This window comes from Desmodus rotundus, chromosome 6, assembly GCF_022682495.2.
Source record: "Desmodus rotundus isolate HL8 chromosome 6, HLdesRot8A.1, whole genome shotgun sequence".
Classification (NCBI taxonomy): domain Eukaryota; kingdom Metazoa; phylum Chordata; class Mammalia; order Chiroptera; family Phyllostomidae; genus Desmodus; species Desmodus rotundus.
Genome location: NC_071392.1, coordinates 3,908,838 through 3,929,490, shown reverse-complemented (window position 1 = coordinate 3,929,490; position 20,653 = coordinate 3,908,838). Strand labels below are relative to the sequence as shown.

Genomic DNA, 20,653 nt, shown 5'->3' with positions numbered 1-20,653 from the left:
ATGTTGTCATATATTAACTTTCTAAATAAAACGTAGGTGTTTATTGCAAACAAACAAACAAAAAACCCAACACAGCCATTTTCAATGGCATCTTTGTAGCAGAAGCCTATGGTTCAAATCCCAGCCTCAGAGTACTGTGTTGGGCTTCACTGTAGTTTACTGATGTCAAATAACAGTTAAAGGGAAAGCCTGTTCTTAGGTCAACCTCCCGTCCTTCTTCAAATGTGTTAAGTAGCTGCTCAATGTCAAACCCCATGCTGAGCTGGTCTCCTCCAGCACGCACACAGGAACACACACGGGTGTGATTGTGGGTGCCCGTGTCAGAATCCTGGGTGCTTCTGTAACTGGCGTGTTACTGACAGAGTTTAAGCAAATGCCCTATGTTGGCTCGCAACCATTCACTGCTCCTAAATAACACGGAGTGCAGCGGGCAGACTCCACCTCCTGCAGGCACCCGGGCCCACTCACCACAAAGAGAGAGCAGTGGCGTTCCGGTTTATCCGGCGCTTTGGGGAGCCCATTCCGGTTCAGCCTCAAGAAGAATCTCTCACTGCAAGAGAAAAAGAAGTTTCACGTCTTGAAAACTGCTTCATGGTTCAGGACTTAGCTTTTCTAGGTGCTCTGCACCCCAAGTCAAGCTCCAAACTTATTTGGGTCATTCATTCGACATCGAAAGCGCTTCTGGAAAACAAGCACAGCTGAGACAGTCTTTGCTTCACTTCTGACAAAACCGGCGAAGCAGGAACTGCAGAGGCAGAAAATATAAATATACAGGCAAACACAAATTAACTTTAATATTATAGAATTGTACACTTGAAACCTGTATGATTTTATCAACCAACGCCACCTAAATACATTTAATAAAATTTTAAATTAACTTTTAAAAGAACAGGTTTCTGTATCAGGGATAGCTTTATTATTTTAAAAATAGAAACAAATGCACGAAAAGAGAACACACGGCCTGACGTGTTTCATGTCTTTCCATCTAGGATTTTTTCCACGTCTGGGCCACATTATTTCATCAGCATCATACAAGAACGTCGCTCTGAGCCCCACCCACCCACTGGACGGCTTGCTGGTTTATGCTCTCATAAGTCTACAGTCCAAAACACAGAAAGAAGGCCCAAGAAATGAAACTTAAATTTTCTTTGTTCCACAAAAGAACAGGAAATCTCAAACTCCCCACAGAACTTGCATTTCAAAACACAGCACCACCCAGATTTAGTGCAAACACAAAATGATCAGACACTAATTCAAGTCAAGGAATCCTTGAGGGCCCCATTTCGATCCAACATTATGTTTTATTTAGACTATTTATTTATGTTCAGAAAAGAAAATACCAGTCCAAGAAAAACTAACCTACCAGCGACCAGGAAATTTTAAATTTCAGCATCCTGGCATTTACGATCAAATCAAATGCCCTGCTGCCTCGGGCAAACACACGCAACCCACACTCCAAACGCAGATTCAGCACGTGTGTGGGCTCCATCAGCCCTGCGTCAGCCCAGGTGACACACAGGGACAGGGAGACAGGGCTCCAGCAAAGGTCCAGGATGACCAAGTGTCTGTCTGTGCTTACTCACCACTGGATCCTTGCCTTAAATAATATCCCTGTCACCGATTCGAGGGGAGAGATGAGCACCACACTCAGATCTCCATGGAAACATATGGATCTGAACTTAATGCTGTTTCAGAACACTTTCATTGTCTTTTTCAGTCCAAATCTAGATAGAGTTACATTGACTCCCTGGCTTACCCCATCCTTCTCTGACACCAAGCCTGCTTTCTGACCTCTTCTATGAGAAAGGGCAACCAGTACACTCACGTCCATGGGCTCATTTCCACACCTGCTACCGACGAGGTTAGAATGAAGAGAACACAAATCACTGCAGGGCCTCTCAAGTGAATCTAAGGTTCCCACATGGTGTGATTCCATAGCAGAGGTTAGAATGACAGACACAATCAAGGATGAGGAGCTCAATTAGCGTCACCCAACTGTCACTCACTGTAACTCTAGGAAAGGGGTTGGCGTGCTCTTCGCAGGGAAAGAAAATTCCCTGTCATTTCAAAGGTAAGCTATGCTAAAAGGAAGCACGCACAAATTCATCTTGGGATAAATGACTTGTACTTTAAAAGTCATTTTATTTGGTAATACCATTTTGGGGGGAAGTCACCATTTGGTGGGCACCCTGCTAAGGACTTTACCTGGACCGAGTCATTTGATCCTCACTATGCCCTTGTACAGCTGGTACACTGCACCCATTTTATAGATGGGAACACTGAGAAATGGTGAACAGCCTTGCCCTAGATCACAGAGCTGGTGCACGGCTAAGTAAGGAATTCTATCCCATATATTAATTCAAAACTCTCCACTTCATTTGTATGCTCTAAGGTACATTCTTTCCCTGTTCTATAGAAATATTGAGCAACTATTTCCAGAACACTGAGATAAGGGAGCAGTCACTCATCAGCCCAGGACGCCCACCGCCCCAGTCAACCGCAGAGTTCAGGGTAACTCCCCCCGGGAAGAATGAAAGGGGTGGGAGTTTTGATTTAGCAAGTTTCACAGCAATCTCTGGTTTAACATTGTTCCTTGATAGTTCCTTCAGTGAAAATGACTTGGGAAGTAAATTATTTTACTACACAGACGAAGAACTCCCAAATTATTTAAGAACCTGGCTTCAGCTAGTCAGAGCTCCTGAGTATGACACTGGTACTTGGTTTTGCTTCTTAGTCATCAGTCACCTACTGATACATAATGTTTATTGACTCTATTTTAGCTCCAGACACACGTGACCCTTTGCCCTCTACTGTATCTGGAACAGTATGCTCTGTGCTTTTTGAGATGTTGCCCTTAACGCCCACTGGAACACTGGAGCCCAAATTTGTACCATCCTCTGACAGGGCAGCCTGAAATGACGAACAACGGCGAGACTGACATTCAACAGTCCACGAGCCAGTCCAGGCATTAACACCTGAATGCTAACGGTGACATAAAATGCTATTCCATATCTTCAAATCTCATCCGTATTCTGGTAGAACAATGTTTCCTTATGTGTTCTGCTTCAGAAAGAAATCCCTGTGGCTCTGTCCCTATTTTCATCCCATCAGTCTAGACAGAATCCTGATTAGGCAAGTATTATCCTGTGTCATACCCTGCTTCAGAAAGAATATCAGTATGTACAAAGCCAGTGACATAGCCCTTAGCTGAAGCATGCCTTTAGGGGCACAAAAATAGGCTGGAGACAGGTATTATGGGGAAAGAAGGCATGTGTAATATTTTTAAAACCAGACTTCCTTTAAAAGGACAAAGAAAATTTCTGTGACCAATTTTTAAAAATTCTTTTTATTTATTTGGTGGCAAGTTGTTATGCAAATTCAATCAATTTCTCTTCTTAATTTGGCAATGTAGCAACCACTTAACTAACAAATGGTTAAGAGAAAAAACACAAACCTACAGCAATGCCTTTGGACTCTTTGGATAATACGCATCCCTCCCCCCACCCCCCCACACGTTTGGAGAACACCAGACTGTACACCTTCAAGGCTGGGGGAAACTGAACAATCAACTGTATTTTATTCCGACACATCTAAAATTCTCTCAAACATCTGTGGCCACTCACAAAGGCATGTGTGACTCTCAGTTGTAAGTCAAAGGGTGGCCTCGAAAAAAAAAACTAGTTTTTGTGACTTCAAAAGTGGCCTCTTATGACAGGTGCACACATCCATTATTACGCCAGTGGCACTTTCTTGCCTCACCTTAAAAGGTTTGTGTGTGTTTCCCTATTTCCCCGTGTGCCCCGGAGCCCAGGCCCAGGACTGCAGACCTCCAGCCACCCACGCCCAGCTGCTAGCTGTGATCTGGGCCTTCCTTAGCATTTGACGAGACTGAACAAATGCAATCTTCAGGACAAAACAGAACAAAACGCAAATAATCAGGAAGCTTTAACTCCCTCCCAACTTCCCCTATCTTGCCCATAATGTCCTTCACTTTATGTGAGAGAAATGTAAGAAATTCTCCAAAGAGACATTCCAGGCAGTGGTTTCTCTCCACTGGACATAGGAGTCAGCTCATTAACTTCACTGCACCTCAAGATTGCAGAATGTGCCGAGGAACCTGGCTCCCTGCACATTTTATATCTTTGAGTAAATACATAGCAACAGAGAAATCTCCAACGACGTAATGCTTCCCAGTGAGAATGCGGCCTCCTTTTTCAATGTTGACGAATGAGTAAGCAAAAAGAACACTTCTAGAAACACTGAGAAATGAGAGCTGATATTATTCCCAGCAGAGAAAAATCATCTGACTTCCCGACATAATGCCAGCTTCCCCCACTGGAGACTTCCCAGCTGGAGAAATTTAGTGTCCACATGAATTCTGTGTAATTCCATTATAAATCCTTATGTTATCAATCAACAATGGCAGATTATTTATTCAGAAACAAAGAATAGCAGATCACAATTATTATTTATAACCTGTCTCCTTTTAACAAAGACGGGAGGAAACCCACATAATGACATAAGAATGTAAATAAGCATGCCCAGCATTGTCCCTGGGGAGAAACAGTCCAAGTGAATATACACGCTATGCCAGGCACTGGGCCACGCGCTTTCCACGGATCTTCTCGTTAAATTCTCACGAGCACTCTAGGCAGTTGGAACCGCAGCATCCCCACGTTACGTGGGAGGAAGCGGTGGTCTGGAGGTTTTAGGTAAGGTGGCCATGACACTGTCAGTCCAGGATGGAGCCAGGATATTAGCATCCAGGGTCGGACCCCAGAGCCTCAGCTCTTACCCATAATGCTCCGCTGCCTGGGAAAAAACAGAGAACTTTGAAAACAGACAAAGAGCAAGACTGAGCATCCATGTCAACCAAGGGGTTTTTAGTGTAAATATTTTCAGTAAAATAAAATTTTAAATTTTAAAACTAATGAAACCAAAAGAAAAAAGAAAAACCCAAAGCCACGGGCCTGCCAGAGCCCCATGCTCAGCTCTGGTGCTGTCACACCGGCGTCCCGACAAAGGCGCCCCACAGGGAATGGTGTGTCAGGAGCCCAGTTTGGTGGACAAGTTCTAACCAGCGACATAAACAACGTGGGAGGCAGGGTAGGGAGCCGCAGACCCTCACCATCTCTCTCCCACGTCTCAGCAGGACAGGGTGCTCCCAGCTCCCCCTGTCCCCCTCACTCAGGAACTGCCGCTGCTCCGTAGGAAAAGCCCTACCTACGGTCCCTGGAGGCCTCGGGGCAGGTATGGGACGGTCCCCCCAGCCTGCTGAGGGATCACGTCCAGTGGCTCTACCACTGAGTGTTCCTGAGTACAAGCTGTTGCCTTCAAAGAGCAATTAGGAAGGTCAAGGACAAAGGGGTGTTTATATTTCTCTATGTGGATTCCTGGTTATCGCCCTACAGCTCGCCTCTCGAAAGAGGAAAAACTGTCCAGTGACTTGATGTATGTGAACTGCACACTGCGCACTTTACCCCAAGCAGACGGCTGGGTCACAGTATCCTGGGCTGAGACAGGTGGTGTGAGAGACTAGGAGTGTGATCTGCCGACAGAGAATGCTTCTAGACTCCCTCTGGACAGTTAAGTCACTGACATAAACCCATGGTCTCCAATAGCACCAGTGGCCAGAGACGGCAAAGCTGTCTCTGGAAAGCGCGTGGCCCAGTGCCTGGCACAGGGCATATTTACTTGGACTGTTTCTCCCCAGGGACAATGCTGGGCATGCTTATTTACATTCTTATGAATTACGTGGGTTTCCTCCCGTCTTTGTTAAAAGGAGACAGGTTATAAATGTATTCGCAGATGGGCACAGTCTGCTGAACTAACTGGAAAAGTAACTGCACTGCCCAGTTCTCTGGTACTCATACTTCGTAACCGACCCTGAGTGGGGAGTGAAGGCAGACGCTGCAGCAGCCCAGAGGAGACCGGGGCTGGAAGACGGACAGGGGCCAGGGAGAAGAGGTGAAAGAATGGATCTGGAGCCGCTACCCAAAAGGCAATAGATACAAAATCGGGGGATCTAAATGCTTCTCCAGCATTCTCCCAAATGCTTTCTGATTGGCTAACAGTACAGGGTGCTTCCAACAATCTGTGCAGAACAGCTACTGTGCTCTTTCTTGGAGCACGTGGCCAAGGACGACTCAGAATGGGACCACTCATGCAGCATAATAAATGGTTGTCGTAGCATCCCCAGGAGCTGATGTGACCCTGGTCCAGGCAACATGCTCTTGGAAAACGGGGGGGAGGTGAGCTGCCTACCCTGAGCTGGCTGCTGGCCGTGGGGCGTGGGCTCACTGCGGCACAGAGAAAGACGAAAGAAATGCTTGCTGGTAAACAGAACAGGCCTCCTGGCTTCTCATCCAGCGGCTCCTAGCCTGGACTGCACAGCATTCTCCTGGCAGCTGTGCAAAGCCTGAGCCCAGCCCTGGAGGTTCCGACTTAGCAGGTCAGGATGGACCCTGGGCCCCCCCCACCCCCGCTCCCCGCCACATTTAAAGGCCCAGGCGTGTTTAAGGACTGACTGCTGGTTTGACTACCATGCCCAGGTCTGAGGAGTCAGAAGCGCTGGCTGTCTTTTATGACGGTCCTACGTACCAGCAAACAGGCAACCGACACCTCAGATCTTCACCCCGTCTACTCTCAACCCCATGACACAGGTGACAGAGTGTCCTCAGCATCAGTGAAAGCAACCCCCTGAGAAAGTCTTCCTCAATAAGGCTGTTCACTGCCTCATAATTTTAACCCTGAAGCAACGTGGTGGCAGGGGTGGGAGCTCCTCTGACTCCAGAGAAAGGGAAAGAGGAGGACCCTGGAGACCTGGGTTCCTCCCCAGTTTGCCTAAGGAACAGACAGACGCCGAGTGTCCTCGATAAAATACAGCCATCCAAGCCCGGGCGCCCTTTACAAACAGTTGAGTAACCGAGTAGCCAGCTCGAGGGATGGCTCTGTCAGGACAGCACAGCATTCGGTTTTCGTTCAATGATACAAGCGGAGACCATTTTTTAAGCTGTAGGCGACTCTACTGCCAACAGCAGACTGGTTCTTTCTTACTACTTAGCATGATTTAAAACCACTTCTTCTTCTTTCCTGAGACTAGAGTTACCTGGATCAGACTTCTCTGGCTGGAGGAAGGGAAAGCCCAGTGAAGAAAGGGCGGCAGTGCTTTCGGGAGTCATAAATAACCCACGGGCGGATGGCCTGCTGCTCCGCACGGTCTGCGCTAATCAGTCCCAGACCAGATGCCGATGTGCACGGACTGCTGGCCACGCGAGGAAAACAATAAAACAACGTCCAGAGAAGACCTGGGACCCTAGAAACCCCAACGCTGAGTTCAAGTGCAGTCCTTAGAAACACCTACGCTGTTTGACTGGACAACTCAGAAAACCGCTTGCTTGCGTCTATCTCCAAAGAACTTATTTAAGAACTTCCCCGGAAAATGAGTTTCTCAGAGAAGCAGCAGAAAGTAGGCGACGACAGGATCCCTCAACAGGAAATCGGATCTGCGTAGAGCAGGGGGGCTCACAGGGGATAGTCTCGTTCTTCTGGGGATTTCCGTACTTTGACTATTGCAGACGCTACATCTTTTTGTGAGGGAGGAATCCCTCTGCTCCCTCCAGGGCAAGTGTTCTGACCTTCCTAGCCATGCGTCCGGGTTCGAGACAGTGTCCGGCATGAGGAATGGCCAAAGCAAAGCAAGCGTGGGGGCCCTGCAAGACCTCTGGGTTGAAGCACGAAGCTGTCTGCAAAGGCAGAGAAACCTTAAATGAAAGCAGACTAAATAATGAAGAGCTAAGTGATTCAAGCCCTGCAAAAACAGTAAGTGTAATAAATCATGCACTCGTTATCTCAAAAAGTTGTTCTGTTTCTTTAAAAGACAGTCAGAATCCAATTTCTCTTCCAACAGCTTCCTGAAAGTTTATTTTTATCACAACCTTAAAAAAGAAAAATTAAATCATCATTAAACAGTATTTATTACCTAGAAGACTCATGGACTTTTACAAGGTCAAATCCTTTTTGTAACCAGGAAGCCGCAAAGTCTCTAGGCTGACGTGCAAACATGAATGTGTAAAAGAACAGGGGCGTTGCTTCTCGTACAGGACTACAGTTCTCACAGGGTTGGAAGGAGCTGTAGCCCCTGGAAAGGCTAGGAAGCATTGCTTTACACACCGCAAGTATGTTTGTGAAATGAAAACAGCCTATTGGGTACCATACAGAGAGGTGGTATGGAAACCTAACCTTTAAAAACACCCTTTGACTTACAGCTTAATAGAATTAACTATTAACTATTTAACGTAGTAGAAGGTAAGTCCTGGGAGGGCAGATATTTTTCCCCCCGTTTTATTCCTGGGTGTGTCCCCACCACCCAGGTCGGGCCTGTCCCTGAGGGCAGCAGTAACTGTCTGCTGAGTGAATGAACACCAGCGATCCGCAGCAAGAGTGAGAAACCAATGATGCTCAACGGAAAGGAAAAGAATACGCAGTCTATGCGACCTGTAGGCCAGAATCCCCACACGGAAGGAGCCGGGAGGAGATGCTCTATGTTTATCTGCCCGCTTCCATCGACTTTTTGTTTAGCGTGACAGTTTCTGCGAAGGGTGCTCCCCCGGAGACCCCGGAGACAGGTCTGAGAGCACAGTTCTGATGGACACGGGCCGGGGAAACCACTCTGTAAGCGATTCTGGTGCTCGCACAGCCCCCGGCCTCTCCCGCTCATTGGGAAGCACATCCCCGCCGGAGCGGCAGCCTGAGAGGGAAGATTAAGACAGCAACGTGCTCTTTACTGCCCTGTCTCAACAACGGGGACAGCTCCAAGCACCCTTTCACCTCACTGGCGCGCACCTGGGTCAGGTGCTCTGCTCTGACAGGTGACAGGGACACAGGGCGATGAGAGGGTTGAGCTGAACATGGAAGAACTCCTTGCGGGTGGTTGGTATGGGTGACTGCAATGAATTCTGTAGGGAGTTTAGGAAAACGAAATTAACCTGAATTCCCTCCAGGGCCCAGACGCAGGAGAGGAGGCAGCAGAAGTGACCAGAATCCTGGGGGGGAGGGAAATAACAATGTGGGCATCTTCTAAGATGCAGGAATGGAGGCGGAAGAGCCTTCTGGTCACATTCCAAAACACAGCACCATTTGCTATTTAAATAAAAAAGAGACAAGTGTCCTGAATGAGTGCTTGGAGCTTAGGGAAAAATAAAGCCAGTTCCCAATGCATTTACTCCGGGAGTTTTCGTTTTCTGCCACGAGGAATTTCCAGCCACTTGTTATTATAATAAGGCAGTAATTTACAATTTCAAAAATAATTGGAACTGCGTGGCTCTTAAAATGACAGAGAAAAAGAGTACATTCGCTTCTACCCTGAGTATTCTCCTCATGAATAAAGTTATTTCTTGCTTGTTTTTGTTTTAATTTGGACCTTCCTCCTGGACCATTTCTTAAAATCTCTCCCATTAACGATGCCACCACAACTCTAAAGCAATTATCTGCTTTTTTGCTGTGTGACACAGAAGTGTGACTAAGGGGGAATAAACCGAGAAATGTAATTAACTTCCAAGTGACCACAATCTCAGCTTTCAAGCACCTGCTGGCAGAATCTCACGGAGAAGGAGCTGAAAAGGATGCGAGGGAAAGTCACTGGGGGTCACTGATGGAGAAACACCCGTGGCGACCCCTGCACGGCCAGACAGAGCAGGAAGCGCTCTGGGTCCCAAGGATGGGTGGTACGGCCACAATTTGCAGAGAATCTCTGAGCGCCCGTGTGGCTATGTCTGTATCTGTCCTCGGAGGTGAGCCCCTGCGGGAGTGGCCAGCCAGGCTTTCCCGGCAGCCCGGCTTTGCTGGGAGCTGCTACAACTTTGGGTCAGTGATGCAACATGACACTACAAAAAAGAGCTCCACGCCAACTGTCTTCCAACGTTGAAAACCATCGAGAGGGACGCTGAACATGGGTGATGATACTACCATAAGCTGTCAGTGACGTACGAAATGAGAAATGTTAGCACGGTGCCCAGAGAATTAAAAATCATACTGTGTTACCGACTACGATATACACACACAAATATCAGCACTTTTCCTGGCCTGGGCTGACAACCCTTCCCTCTGACAGCTGCCTTCCGTAAGCTCTTCGAGAAAAGGTCCCAGTAAGAAGCATGAGTTCTTGCATTTCCTTTAAAGAATGAAAAGGCCGTTGGATAACGTGGGCCTCTGCAGAGACCTACGGAAGCCATGGTCGTCGTGCCTTTGAACGTCCTCTCCATGCCACCAGAATCCTGTCTGCTCACTTTCCCAACAGTGAGCTTTCAGCCTCCAGCCCCACCCACCTCCTGCTTCTGACCCCCACGTCCTGAGCAAAAGCATCTGCGGAGCCGGGCTCACTACCAGTTCCACGGGCCTCTTACCGGCGGGACCCCCAAGTACTCAGCAAGTGCATTACTTGTCCGGGACTCACGTCCTACCCCACTTCCACTCAAAGTCCACAGCCTGTGTCCCTGCAACTCACTTTCCGCCCCAAACTCTGTCTCGTCTCCCTTTTGCTCCCCAAGAGCAGACAATCTGGTTCCCCATGTCACTTGCAGAAGGTCCAGCCTCAAACCCCGTCTCTCCTCCACGGTAGCATTTACGCCCACGCTGCTGTCGTGGCCTCCCTTCCCAGGTGCCCCTCCTCCATGTCAGAGGCGATTCCTCATGGGTGCCCCGGGGCCTGCCACCTGTGTGATGAGGGAGGGTGTGAGGATGGGGGCGGGGTGAGGGAACACACCCTTCCCGTAAGGGGACAATTCCCCCTCCTTTGGGGGGGATGAACCCACACTGACTCAGAGACTCTGGGACAGTGGTCTTTATGGAGGCTCAGGGCTCTGCTTACGTATATCAGGTATTCCCTCTCACAGAGTGTTAATCTTCTCCCAGTCACCCATTTTGCTTTATCTGTGCATCAGAGCTTACGCTGTAAGGGTAAATTATAATATTTGTGCTTGTAATACTGCATATCCTAGAGCATTGGAGAAACATCCCTCTTCGGCCCTGCCCAACACATTATCAAAAGTACCACTGCCAGTCCATGGGGACCCAGCGGTGTTATCCTGGGGGGAATGGACCCCAGGCCATCTGTGGGGTGAGCGACTACCAGACTAATAAACCGGTCTCCTTCAAAGAGATTTAGAAAAATGTCTGTTCTCATCGCTTTGCTGCCCACATGCATTTTTATGGGCAACATCAATCAATGTTAAGCAACTAATTCATTAGCCATTCAGACTGTATCATAAAAGTAAAACTGAGAACCCATATACCTAACCCAAGAAACCACAAGCAGTAAATTTTATCATATTTATTCTTTGTTTCTAGTCTCTTTTGTTCTGTTGGTGAAATACTTTAAAGCGAATCACCTCCCTGATGGCATTCCATCAGCACGCCTCTCCCCACCTTACATAACTGGACTGGCATGCACCCGAAACAGCAACAATAATTCCCTGGAACACACCATTTCTTTAAGAATCCGAGACCAAACACCACATGTCACTTCTGGTTACGTTCAAGGTTAGTTCCTGTTTGGGCATTTAAAACGCCTTCACCCTGACAGCTGAGATCTACTCACCAATCAGCTTGTGTCCGCCATGACACTGTGACCGGTAGGTGTTATCTCATTAATGCTCCAGTAATCCCATGAGGAAAGCGCTATTATTACCCTCATTTAGCAGGTGAGTTAATAGTCATAAGAGAAAAGGAACTGGCCCAGCTACAGAAATGGCCAAGGCAGGATTCGAACCCAGGCCCTCTGACTCCGCAGCCCGGGAACACACACACTATGTAGTGGAGCCTGTGCGAGGTGAAGGGAGACATGGGCCTTGAGGAAGGAGAGAAGTTCAGACACCTCCCGCAGTTTGGTGGGAGCACACATGAAAAACTATCGGTGCCTCACCAGCAACGTAACACTAGTCACGATTTTCTTAGCGACAGAATTAAAAGGATATACTCAAGAGGAGGTTACTATAGGCAATATAAAATTTACATAGAAATAAACCATTGCAAGCAAAATAAAGAGTTCAGCTGTAGGATGGTAGAAAAATACATAATGCCAGAAAAGTCTGAGAATGAGGCACCGGCAGAAAGTGAATTTAACTGCATCCCCAGGATAAGGCTCCTGCACCCAGTCACCAGGAGGGCCCCCTGCCCAGAAGGACCCGGCTGCTAGTTCCTCAGATAGAAGCGCGAGCCCACAGCTGGGCGCACGGCAGCCCTGCACTGAGCTCAGTGCCCTCGGGCGCACGCAGGTCCTATTATTAGACACGTTCTCTGAGGAGAATGAAGTGCAGTCTTGGGTTAGTCCCGAAACAAATTTGTGAGTTAATGAGACTTTGGAATACAGCAGGAAGCACAGTAACGGTCAGCCAGCGGGCTGTGTTAGTTCCACCGGCCCGAGGAACTCCCAGTCTGCCGCCAATTAATTGACACACATCAACACGGGGAGGAGTAGGGTTAACGCCCACGCCCACCGCTGCCGGCCTGTGCACGGCACACGCTGTGACGAGTTCTCCCGCCGGACAGCGCAACAGCCCCTTTGAAGTGCAAGCCGAAGGAGCCACCTGTAGCACGGGATGTAAAGTACTTTCATTTCTTTATATGGAAAACCCCGACAACCCCAACCCTATACCTCAGTCACGCACACGCACACTTTTCTCCCTCTCTCCCTGCCTCAGAGCTGCAGCCTGGGCCCTGACGCCTCCCAGGAGACCTCAATGTGGGCACGACACCCCTCTCCCTCATTCCAGATCCTTCCCGTCAGTTCTTCATAAGCTCAGGCCTCTCTCGCTCTGATTTCTTAAAACAGCAGCAGCAGCAGCAACGAAAAACCCTTACCAGACCCCTTTCTATACATGGGTGAATAAAAACTGTGTGAAGAAGAAAATGGAATTGTATAAATATTGAAGATAATGAGAATGGGTGTACAAGAGTGATTAAGAATTCTGGCCCAGGCTGGTGTGACTCAGTGGATTGAGCACCAGCCGGCAAACCAAAGAGTCACTGGTTCGATTTCCAGTCAGGTCACATGCCTGGGTTGTGCGCCAGGTCCCCAATAGGCGGCGCATGAGAAGCAACCACACATTGACGTCTCTCTTCCTCCATCTCTCCCTCCCTTCCCCTCTCTCTAAAAATAAATAAATAAAATCTTTAAAAAAAAGAATTCTGATACATATTAGAATACCAGCTCCACTACCCACCAGCTGTGCAATGTTGGGCAAGTTATCAATCTCTGTGTCTTAGGTTCCCCAACTATTTAATAAAAAATGGGGCTATTAATAGTATCTACCTCACAGGATTGCTACAAGGAATAAGTAAGTTAAATTTTTAAAGAGCTTGGAACAGTGCCTGGTGCATTGTAAGCACGATATAAGTGTTTGCTAAACAAATCGAGTAGAACAGAACCAAATAAAGTGAAATTACAGAGGGTACCTGGGAAAACGAGGCCCTGACCTTCCGGGCTAGACCCTTCTGCTCGGAGGAAATTACAAACCCTGAGCCAGGTGCTCTCCGAAAACATTTTACTCCTTTACAACTTAATCCAGCACATACGTTTTTACTAATAAATTCTCTTTTACAGTGAGATGTCACATCAAGACTGCACCAACCTAAGTGAGTAAAAGTGTGTTCTTCCTGCTGATAGCAGAGTCCCACCTGGCTGGCCCTCGGGGGCTGGGCGCTGTGCCGTTACCCAAACAACCGAGGAGGGCACACCAGAGAAGACCAACGGCACAGCAGCCAGCCGCCGCCTGACCCCGCCTGAAGCCTCGCCAGCACTTCCAGCTACAGTGGTCCCACACGCCACGGGGAACTAATGTTCCAGGCTGCCTCCCGGCAGAAACGGTTCTGAGATCAAATGAGGGACTTTTCTAAATGTGGCTGCACTTCGGCAACCACGTGCTTCAAGTTTCTGTAAGAAGTTGATGCTTCCTAGTACCGAGGACACGCCACGTGCCTCACGGATCCGCTGAGCAAACAGGGGGTCGCGGTCACACGTGCACTGGACATCCCCAAGGACCGGACCTGTGACTTTGGTCCCTGGCGCACGGTACTGGCCGTGGCTACTCCGCTCGTCTTAAAGTGCGTTTCTGAGACTGTTGAGGCCTGAGTCGGTGTCGTTATCAGTAATTATAGCGACTGATTATGAAGACTGCCTGTTTTCAGAGCTCCGACTCTGGCCAATAAAATCCTGCTCCACAGGGCAACTTCAGACACACAGTGACGAAGCCCCTGAGGAGGAAGGTGGTTGAGCCCCCGGGTGGGGAGGGAGCGCACCTCCTGCCAGTCTGGATGCTCCAGGTGGGGGCTCAGAGAAATTACCTGTGGGATGTGGTCATTTTGAGCTAAAGGTAACCGAGACCTGCTCCAAAGCACCCTCCCCCACAGAGAAGAATTGGAATTAGGGGCCTTGTCCACCATGCGAGACTATCGGAGATACCCTTTCTGACCCCTCCCGTATGGCAGGGTGACATACACTCGCCCCGGAAGACCGGCTCATGTTTTCCTCTTTCAGGGACGCTCTGAAGCCCCAGGGGCCTCACCTCATCCTCAGCACAGATGCCGAATTGTCCTCCCCACCCCTCCCTGTCTCTGAATCTCTCATGTGTGTGGGGTTCCGGGAGCCAAACTTAAATCTGATTGTCTCTCATCAGTCTGTCTCATGTCCACTTGACTATCCGACCAGCTGAAAGACTCAAGGGGGGAAGGGGGAGTTTTCCCTTTCCCCACAGTATTTCCAGGGAAGGCTGGCAGATGGTTAGTGCTCAATAAATGTCAGCTCTTTGCTTTCCACAGGGGCAAGTCTGGAAAAAATGTCTTAACCACGTGTCTGCTGTGTGAGAGGAACCAACACCCACCTTCCCTAATCACGCCTCTGAAGGCTGGGCACACGATGGGCCTGGGCCAGGTGACTTCCTGTGACCAGGCCTGGGACTAAGAATAAGATAATTATTTACTGAAAATTTGAAAAGTACACTGTGTTGACCTTGATCAGCAGACTGGAGAGAGACAGGAAATCACTCACTCAGTGTTGACTGCAGGGCCGACTTCCCGTCTCGTGATAACCACTGTAGCCCAGGTGCGTTTTGTGAGGGTCCAGCACACGTCATCCCATCTCACCCCCAGGGAGGCCTCCAGGGGCGGGAAGCTCAGACAGGGCTCCCCAGATGAGAGCACTGCGGCTGACGGAGGACAAGTGTGCAGGGTCCCCTTGTCTGAAGCCTGCTGATGACCCACGCCCACACTCGCCAGGCCAGCAAGCCGGCCGCAGCCCCGCGTGTGGTTACCTGATGGGCCGGTTCTCCTTGCTGTCGAAGAGCGAGAAGATGACCTCCAGCTCCTCACCCAGGTTGGAGCACATGAGGCTCTTCATCTGCACAAACAGGTGGTGGCTGCTGGCCTGCGCCGGCGTGTCCTTCTTCCGATGTCGGTGCTCCATCTGCACGACACCCCCCAACAGAAACGTGGTCAGTGAGAAAACAATGGGACCGGACCGACTCGTGAGCTGGGGTGTGACCGCAATGTCCCGTGCTACCCAGGTGCACCTCGGCCTCCAATGGGGTCACCTCTGATACACCCATCGTGAGCGGGAGCATCCCGAGTGGAGAACACATCGGCCAAGTCTGACCTACAGAACGCCACAGTTCAGCCCCGCCCACCATACGTGTGCTCGGAGCAAATACACCGGCCTCCAGCCAGGTCACTCTCCTGAGTTTCAGCTCAGGAGCCATCGCCTTCCTCTTCCCCTCCCCAGAAGCAGGAGACACCGATGGGCACCATGGGAGGCGAAAACAGAGACACAATATCCACAAAACGCCAACCACACAGCGAGCTGCAGGGCACCGGCGGCTGCCCCTCGTGATCCCAGGGCTGATGGGTGCTGTGCCTGCCAACACTACTGCCCAGCATCACGAGAGATGACCGTCCCACCTACGGCCAGCCCAGCAAAAGATCAAAATTCAAAGTCTGTAGTATGGTGTCCACCGAATGTGTATTGCTTTTCCGTGTGCATTGACCCTTTATGAGCTGAAGATCGTCTGTAATTCTGTTCCTGTGGATTTGGTGTCTAGTCGGGTGTTAAATCCCAAATTTTCTTCCCACTTCTGAAACAAGAAACTATCAAGTTGACAAACCATCGAGGAACCTTGCTTTAAGAATTTGTTTTTTTAATTTCACATTAAAAGGGCACCAGTGCACTGAGTACTCCAGCATGAAGTTCAAAGGATTCTATCGCTCCCCAGCTCACTCCCAGGGCGAGAACAAATTATTAGTCATCTTCAAAAAAGCCAGACTAACTTAACATGTATCTACCATTTCACTGATGGTAGCTAAACAATGCAGCTTAGACTTCACCATTTCTCATACGTAAGAGTTCTTTGAAGGTGTACTGAATTGCACAATTACGGTAGCTTTCTGCGGCAGGCCAATTTCTTGCCAATTACTAGAGCAAGAAAATGTTTCTAACTTCTCAGAGGTTCTATGGACACAGGCCTGCGAGCTCCAGTGAGGTGTCTCAAGGTAGGAACAGCGTTTCTGTCCATCGGTCCATCTGTCATTTCTGTCCTCAACACAGCCAGACTCCTGGGCTACCCCTGGGGGGCAGGACCAGAAGGGAGGAGACCGTGGTGGGGCTGACCACTCACTCAGCATGCGTTTGTGGAGGATCTAGAACGTGCCAAGTGCTGGGAAGGCTCCGATGAGGAAAACCAGGACCAGCCTACCAGCAGGAGCAGACCTCGACCAAGCGGCCACTCGCCGGAACGCAAGACTGCGGTGCGATGCGCGGGCGATGGGAGGAACTAGATCTACTGCGGGCGTGGGGGCTGCCCTGTGTCTGGCTGCTCCTGGAAGGCGTCCTGGGGAAGCACCACGTTAGCCCAGGGCTACATGTGGGTGGGAACCACGAACCACAGGACAGAGCTTCTCGAACTGCTTGCAGCCAAGGAAGGACCCGGCTATTTCTCCCCCTGACCTGCTGCAGACTGGGATTTTCGTAAAACACAAGAACACGTCGTGGGGAAAAGTGTTTCCAACCACGTACTCGCCGTTTTGGACTCGGACCACATGCAAAGGCTTGCGTGTTAACAGGACAGGCGCGAAGCACATGGAGCAGATCTGCTTTTAGGACACAGATGACCTAAAGGGTCCTCTCTTTGAATCACTTGACAATTAAAAAAAAAATAGTTCTGGGGTTTTAACTCCATGGTAAAGGCGTCACGTCCTTTCCTTGGGTTTGAGCTTCATAACCCATTTCTACACTAGCCGCCTTTTCTTCTAAGCATCTTCAGGAACGACTGACTGGCTGACCAGCATCTCAAGGCAGAAACATGTTGTCTAAATTTACATGTTTAAACAAAACTTAGTTGGGAATGCAACAGCATAAAATCACCATAATGTTTCATGCTTTTATCTTTTAATTTGAACTACTCAAAGAGTAAATGGTTAAAATAATATGACTGACCAAACGCATCTATACTCGTTGTCTGTCAACAGGTGTGCCGCGGACGTCTCTGGAAACGTACAGAGAAAGCACACTTTCTTCTAAAGTGGACCTCGGCTTTGTGGAAAGTGTTGGCCATAAATTAGAAAAAAGTTCCTATGGGGGGAAAAGTTTCTAACTCTAGGAAGAGGCATAACTCTGCCTTGTTTTCTATGAAGGTTGCTCTATGTCATGCTTTTAAAATTCTGTTCACCAGGTCAGAGGTGGCACCAGCAGTCATAAAACTACGTCTCTTTAACTCACAAATAAGCCCCCCGCCCCGAAATTGCCAACTTCCTGATTTACTCGAAGGTTTAGGGTAACACAGCACGAACTACTGTGGAGACATAAATGACTACCAAAGGCTGGAGCTGGGGAGACTGTTTTTAAAACCTTAGGAAACGAACGGACTTCAACATGGTGTCTGGTCTTCACTCACTGCCAAGTTCCCAGACCAGTCCTGACCTTCACTGAAAGCCGAGGAAAATGCCACCCCCGTTCCTCATGCAAAGCACCCACTACTTCTGGATCACAGCTTCCAGCCTCCAGTGCACTCGCCGTCACCAAGGGGGCCCTTCACAGATCCTTACGCCCAGGTCCAATTCCAGAATGACTGAATGAAGATTTCTGGTGGACAGGGCTGCAGACAGTGGCACTTGGAAAAGCTCCAGGTGACTTTAATGGGCAGTAGGTTGAGAATCACATGCAGAGATGCAAATCACAGCTGAATGAAAATGGGCTGTCGTGTCTTTTGTATGACGAGGAGCACCCTGGAACTGCTGGGCTGTGCGGGCACACCAGCAACGAGCCTGCCTGATTCTACCCTCTGCACGTGACTAGGGGCCTCTTAATGCCACACTCTGCCCTCACCCTCCCTTCTTCCAGGTCTGGGAAGGATTTGTTGGACTTAAGGAGGTATGATTACTTGTTTACCTCTTGGTAATTCACTACTTTGGGGAACTATGAAAAATATCTGTGTGAAAATATTGCTGCCATAACAAACTCCAAAGGCACGCTCACGCTGTGTGAGCTATAATTTGGGAGTTACAGCGGAGAGACAAATGCCCATCTCTGAAATAATTTATGGTTGCAAAGCCACCTACCAGTGACTCAAAATGTACTCACAGCCCAGCCAGAGTGCTGATGAGGAACACAAACAGACTCACTCCGAAGAGTTACGTGACGCAAACGTGTAATCCTCACCCGATGCATTCATTACTTGGTGAGTCTTCGACATCACACTTTTCAATGTCGGCGCTAGTGACAGCCAGGCTGCTATTTCTCTGCTATGGGGGCACGTCCTGGGCTGTGTAGGATGATCAGCAGCATCTGGCCCCCACCCACCCGATGCCCAAAGCACCTTTCCCCACCCACACCTCACACCATCCCAATGTCCTGGGGAAGGGGAGAGGAAATCGCCTCTGTTTGAGACGCCCTGGTCTACCCTCTAAGGATCACAGAACAAGCAGGTAATGTGATCTTATAAAACCACGAAAGGTTCCTACTTAGATCCTCCGTATGCACAAATGGCCAGAGAATCCAGCTGCTGAGGTTCCCGTTATTCACAGAAAAACCAGAGCCTGGCCGCTGGCAGGAAGCCAAGCCTTCCAAGAGGACATATGTTAGCACCGTGGGGTTTAGCACTTTTTACTGCTTAGATGAGCACAATTAGGCGAGAAAGATCTGCTAACCAGGCAGTCGAAAGCCTAAACAGACCTCTTTTTTTTAAATGATGCAATATGGAAGTAGTGAGATGCTAACACCTGTGTTTGAAAGTGACACAGAGAAGGGGGAAAAGGCAGAAAACCATACTTGAACAGCAATAAAAAAAGTGTTAAAAAAAAAAAGAGGTGGCACAGAGAAGATGTAGTAAAAAAAAAAAAAGTGGCAACCTCCTCTGTTGGGGCCTTTGGCTCCATGCCATGGTCCCCGAGGCACTAGTGACAATAAACCACCAAAACAACAATGAGGGGCTGGTGGAGGGAGGTGCCAGCCACCGCTCCCTGGGAAGTCATTGTTGTCCCTCACTTTGATGTCGCCCAGATGAACAGACCAAGGGTCCCAGCCAGGCAGAAAAAAGGCACCTGAAGCTGCCTAGAGGGAGAAAATAGGCCCCTCCGAATGGAATCACCTGGGCTTTCCTCAGGCTACTTCCTTTGCTTTCAAAACGCAGCCACGACTCAGGGGAGGTTCAGTGTTCATGTAAAATCACAGTGTTTTACTTTCCTCCTCTGTAAAATGAAGACTGTGCACTAGGAGTTGAGCTATAAAACACAAAAACGAAAACAAAAAACAAAACCCAAGCCCTGCCAAGGCAGTCGTGGCTAATTATGGGCAGTTCCTCCCCACCAATCACAGTCACTGCCCGTCAATCACGGCCAGGATGCCACCCCCTCCTCATCGATGTGGCACCCCTAACTAGCCACCACTAACGAATAGGAAATGTTGAGAGAGGAAATCAATTCGCCATTCCACAGGCACCGTGAAGCGAAAGGAGCAGAGATAAAATGCCTGGCGCACGAAACCAGACTGGGGGCAACACAATGCACTTGCGTCAGACACTGTTTGTTGTTGAATCAGATGTTTGACGCCCCTGCCCAAATACGAGCACGTGACTGTGTTGTGGCCAATGAGATGTACGTGCAAGTTTTGTGCGGCACTGGCAGGAAGGTTCATTGAAGTAGCTGAATCAACTAACTGAGAAGAAGCTTTCTCCTCCTTAATGCAGGAGAGCACATGCAATGGCTAGTGTTCTTGCAGCTATTTTGTACTTTGAAGTATTCCTGCTGGAAGTCACGCACAGCATAGCAGAAAGATGAGAGCTTGTATTCACTTTGACACCAGGACACCACAAACAAGCCCAGAACTTCTTGCTTCTGGAATTGCATATTGTTAGAGAACTAAATTCCTATCATGTCCAAAATTTTATTATTTATTTCATTAAATAGAGCCAAATCTAATCTTAAGCTTTATCATATATGGTATCAATTATCCTGGACATCTTGCCAGTTAATAAGGATAAACTACACATGAGGAAAAAGTGGAAATCAAGCGAATGCTTCAGCACTTTGCAAACACCCTGTCAAGGCAATGCTTTCTACCTGTGTTTCTCATTTAATCTTCATTTTAAAAATCATGGTAAGAATCACAACCCCA

The 20,653-nt window shown here is 48.8% G+C and overlaps 1 protein-coding gene across 2 annotated transcripts in view; it reads right to left on the bottom strand.

The window, feature by feature from the left end:
* The window catches only part of DOCK4 (dedicator of cytokinesis 4), a 318,642-nt gene that overhangs the window by 133,797 nt on the left and 164,192 nt on the right, over nucleotides 1–20,653 (bottom strand). For both annotated transcript variants that reach the window (XM_045197367.2, XM_045197368.2), the window contains exons 8-9: nucleotides 15,306–15,457; nucleotides 469–550 (exon numbers count right to left, since the gene is read on the bottom strand). In XM_045197367.2, coding sequence (XP_045053302.2) covers nucleotides 469–550; nucleotides 15,306–15,457 — 234 coding nt within the window. The remainder of the gene's footprint in view (nucleotides 1–468; nucleotides 551–15,305; nucleotides 15,458–20,653) is intronic.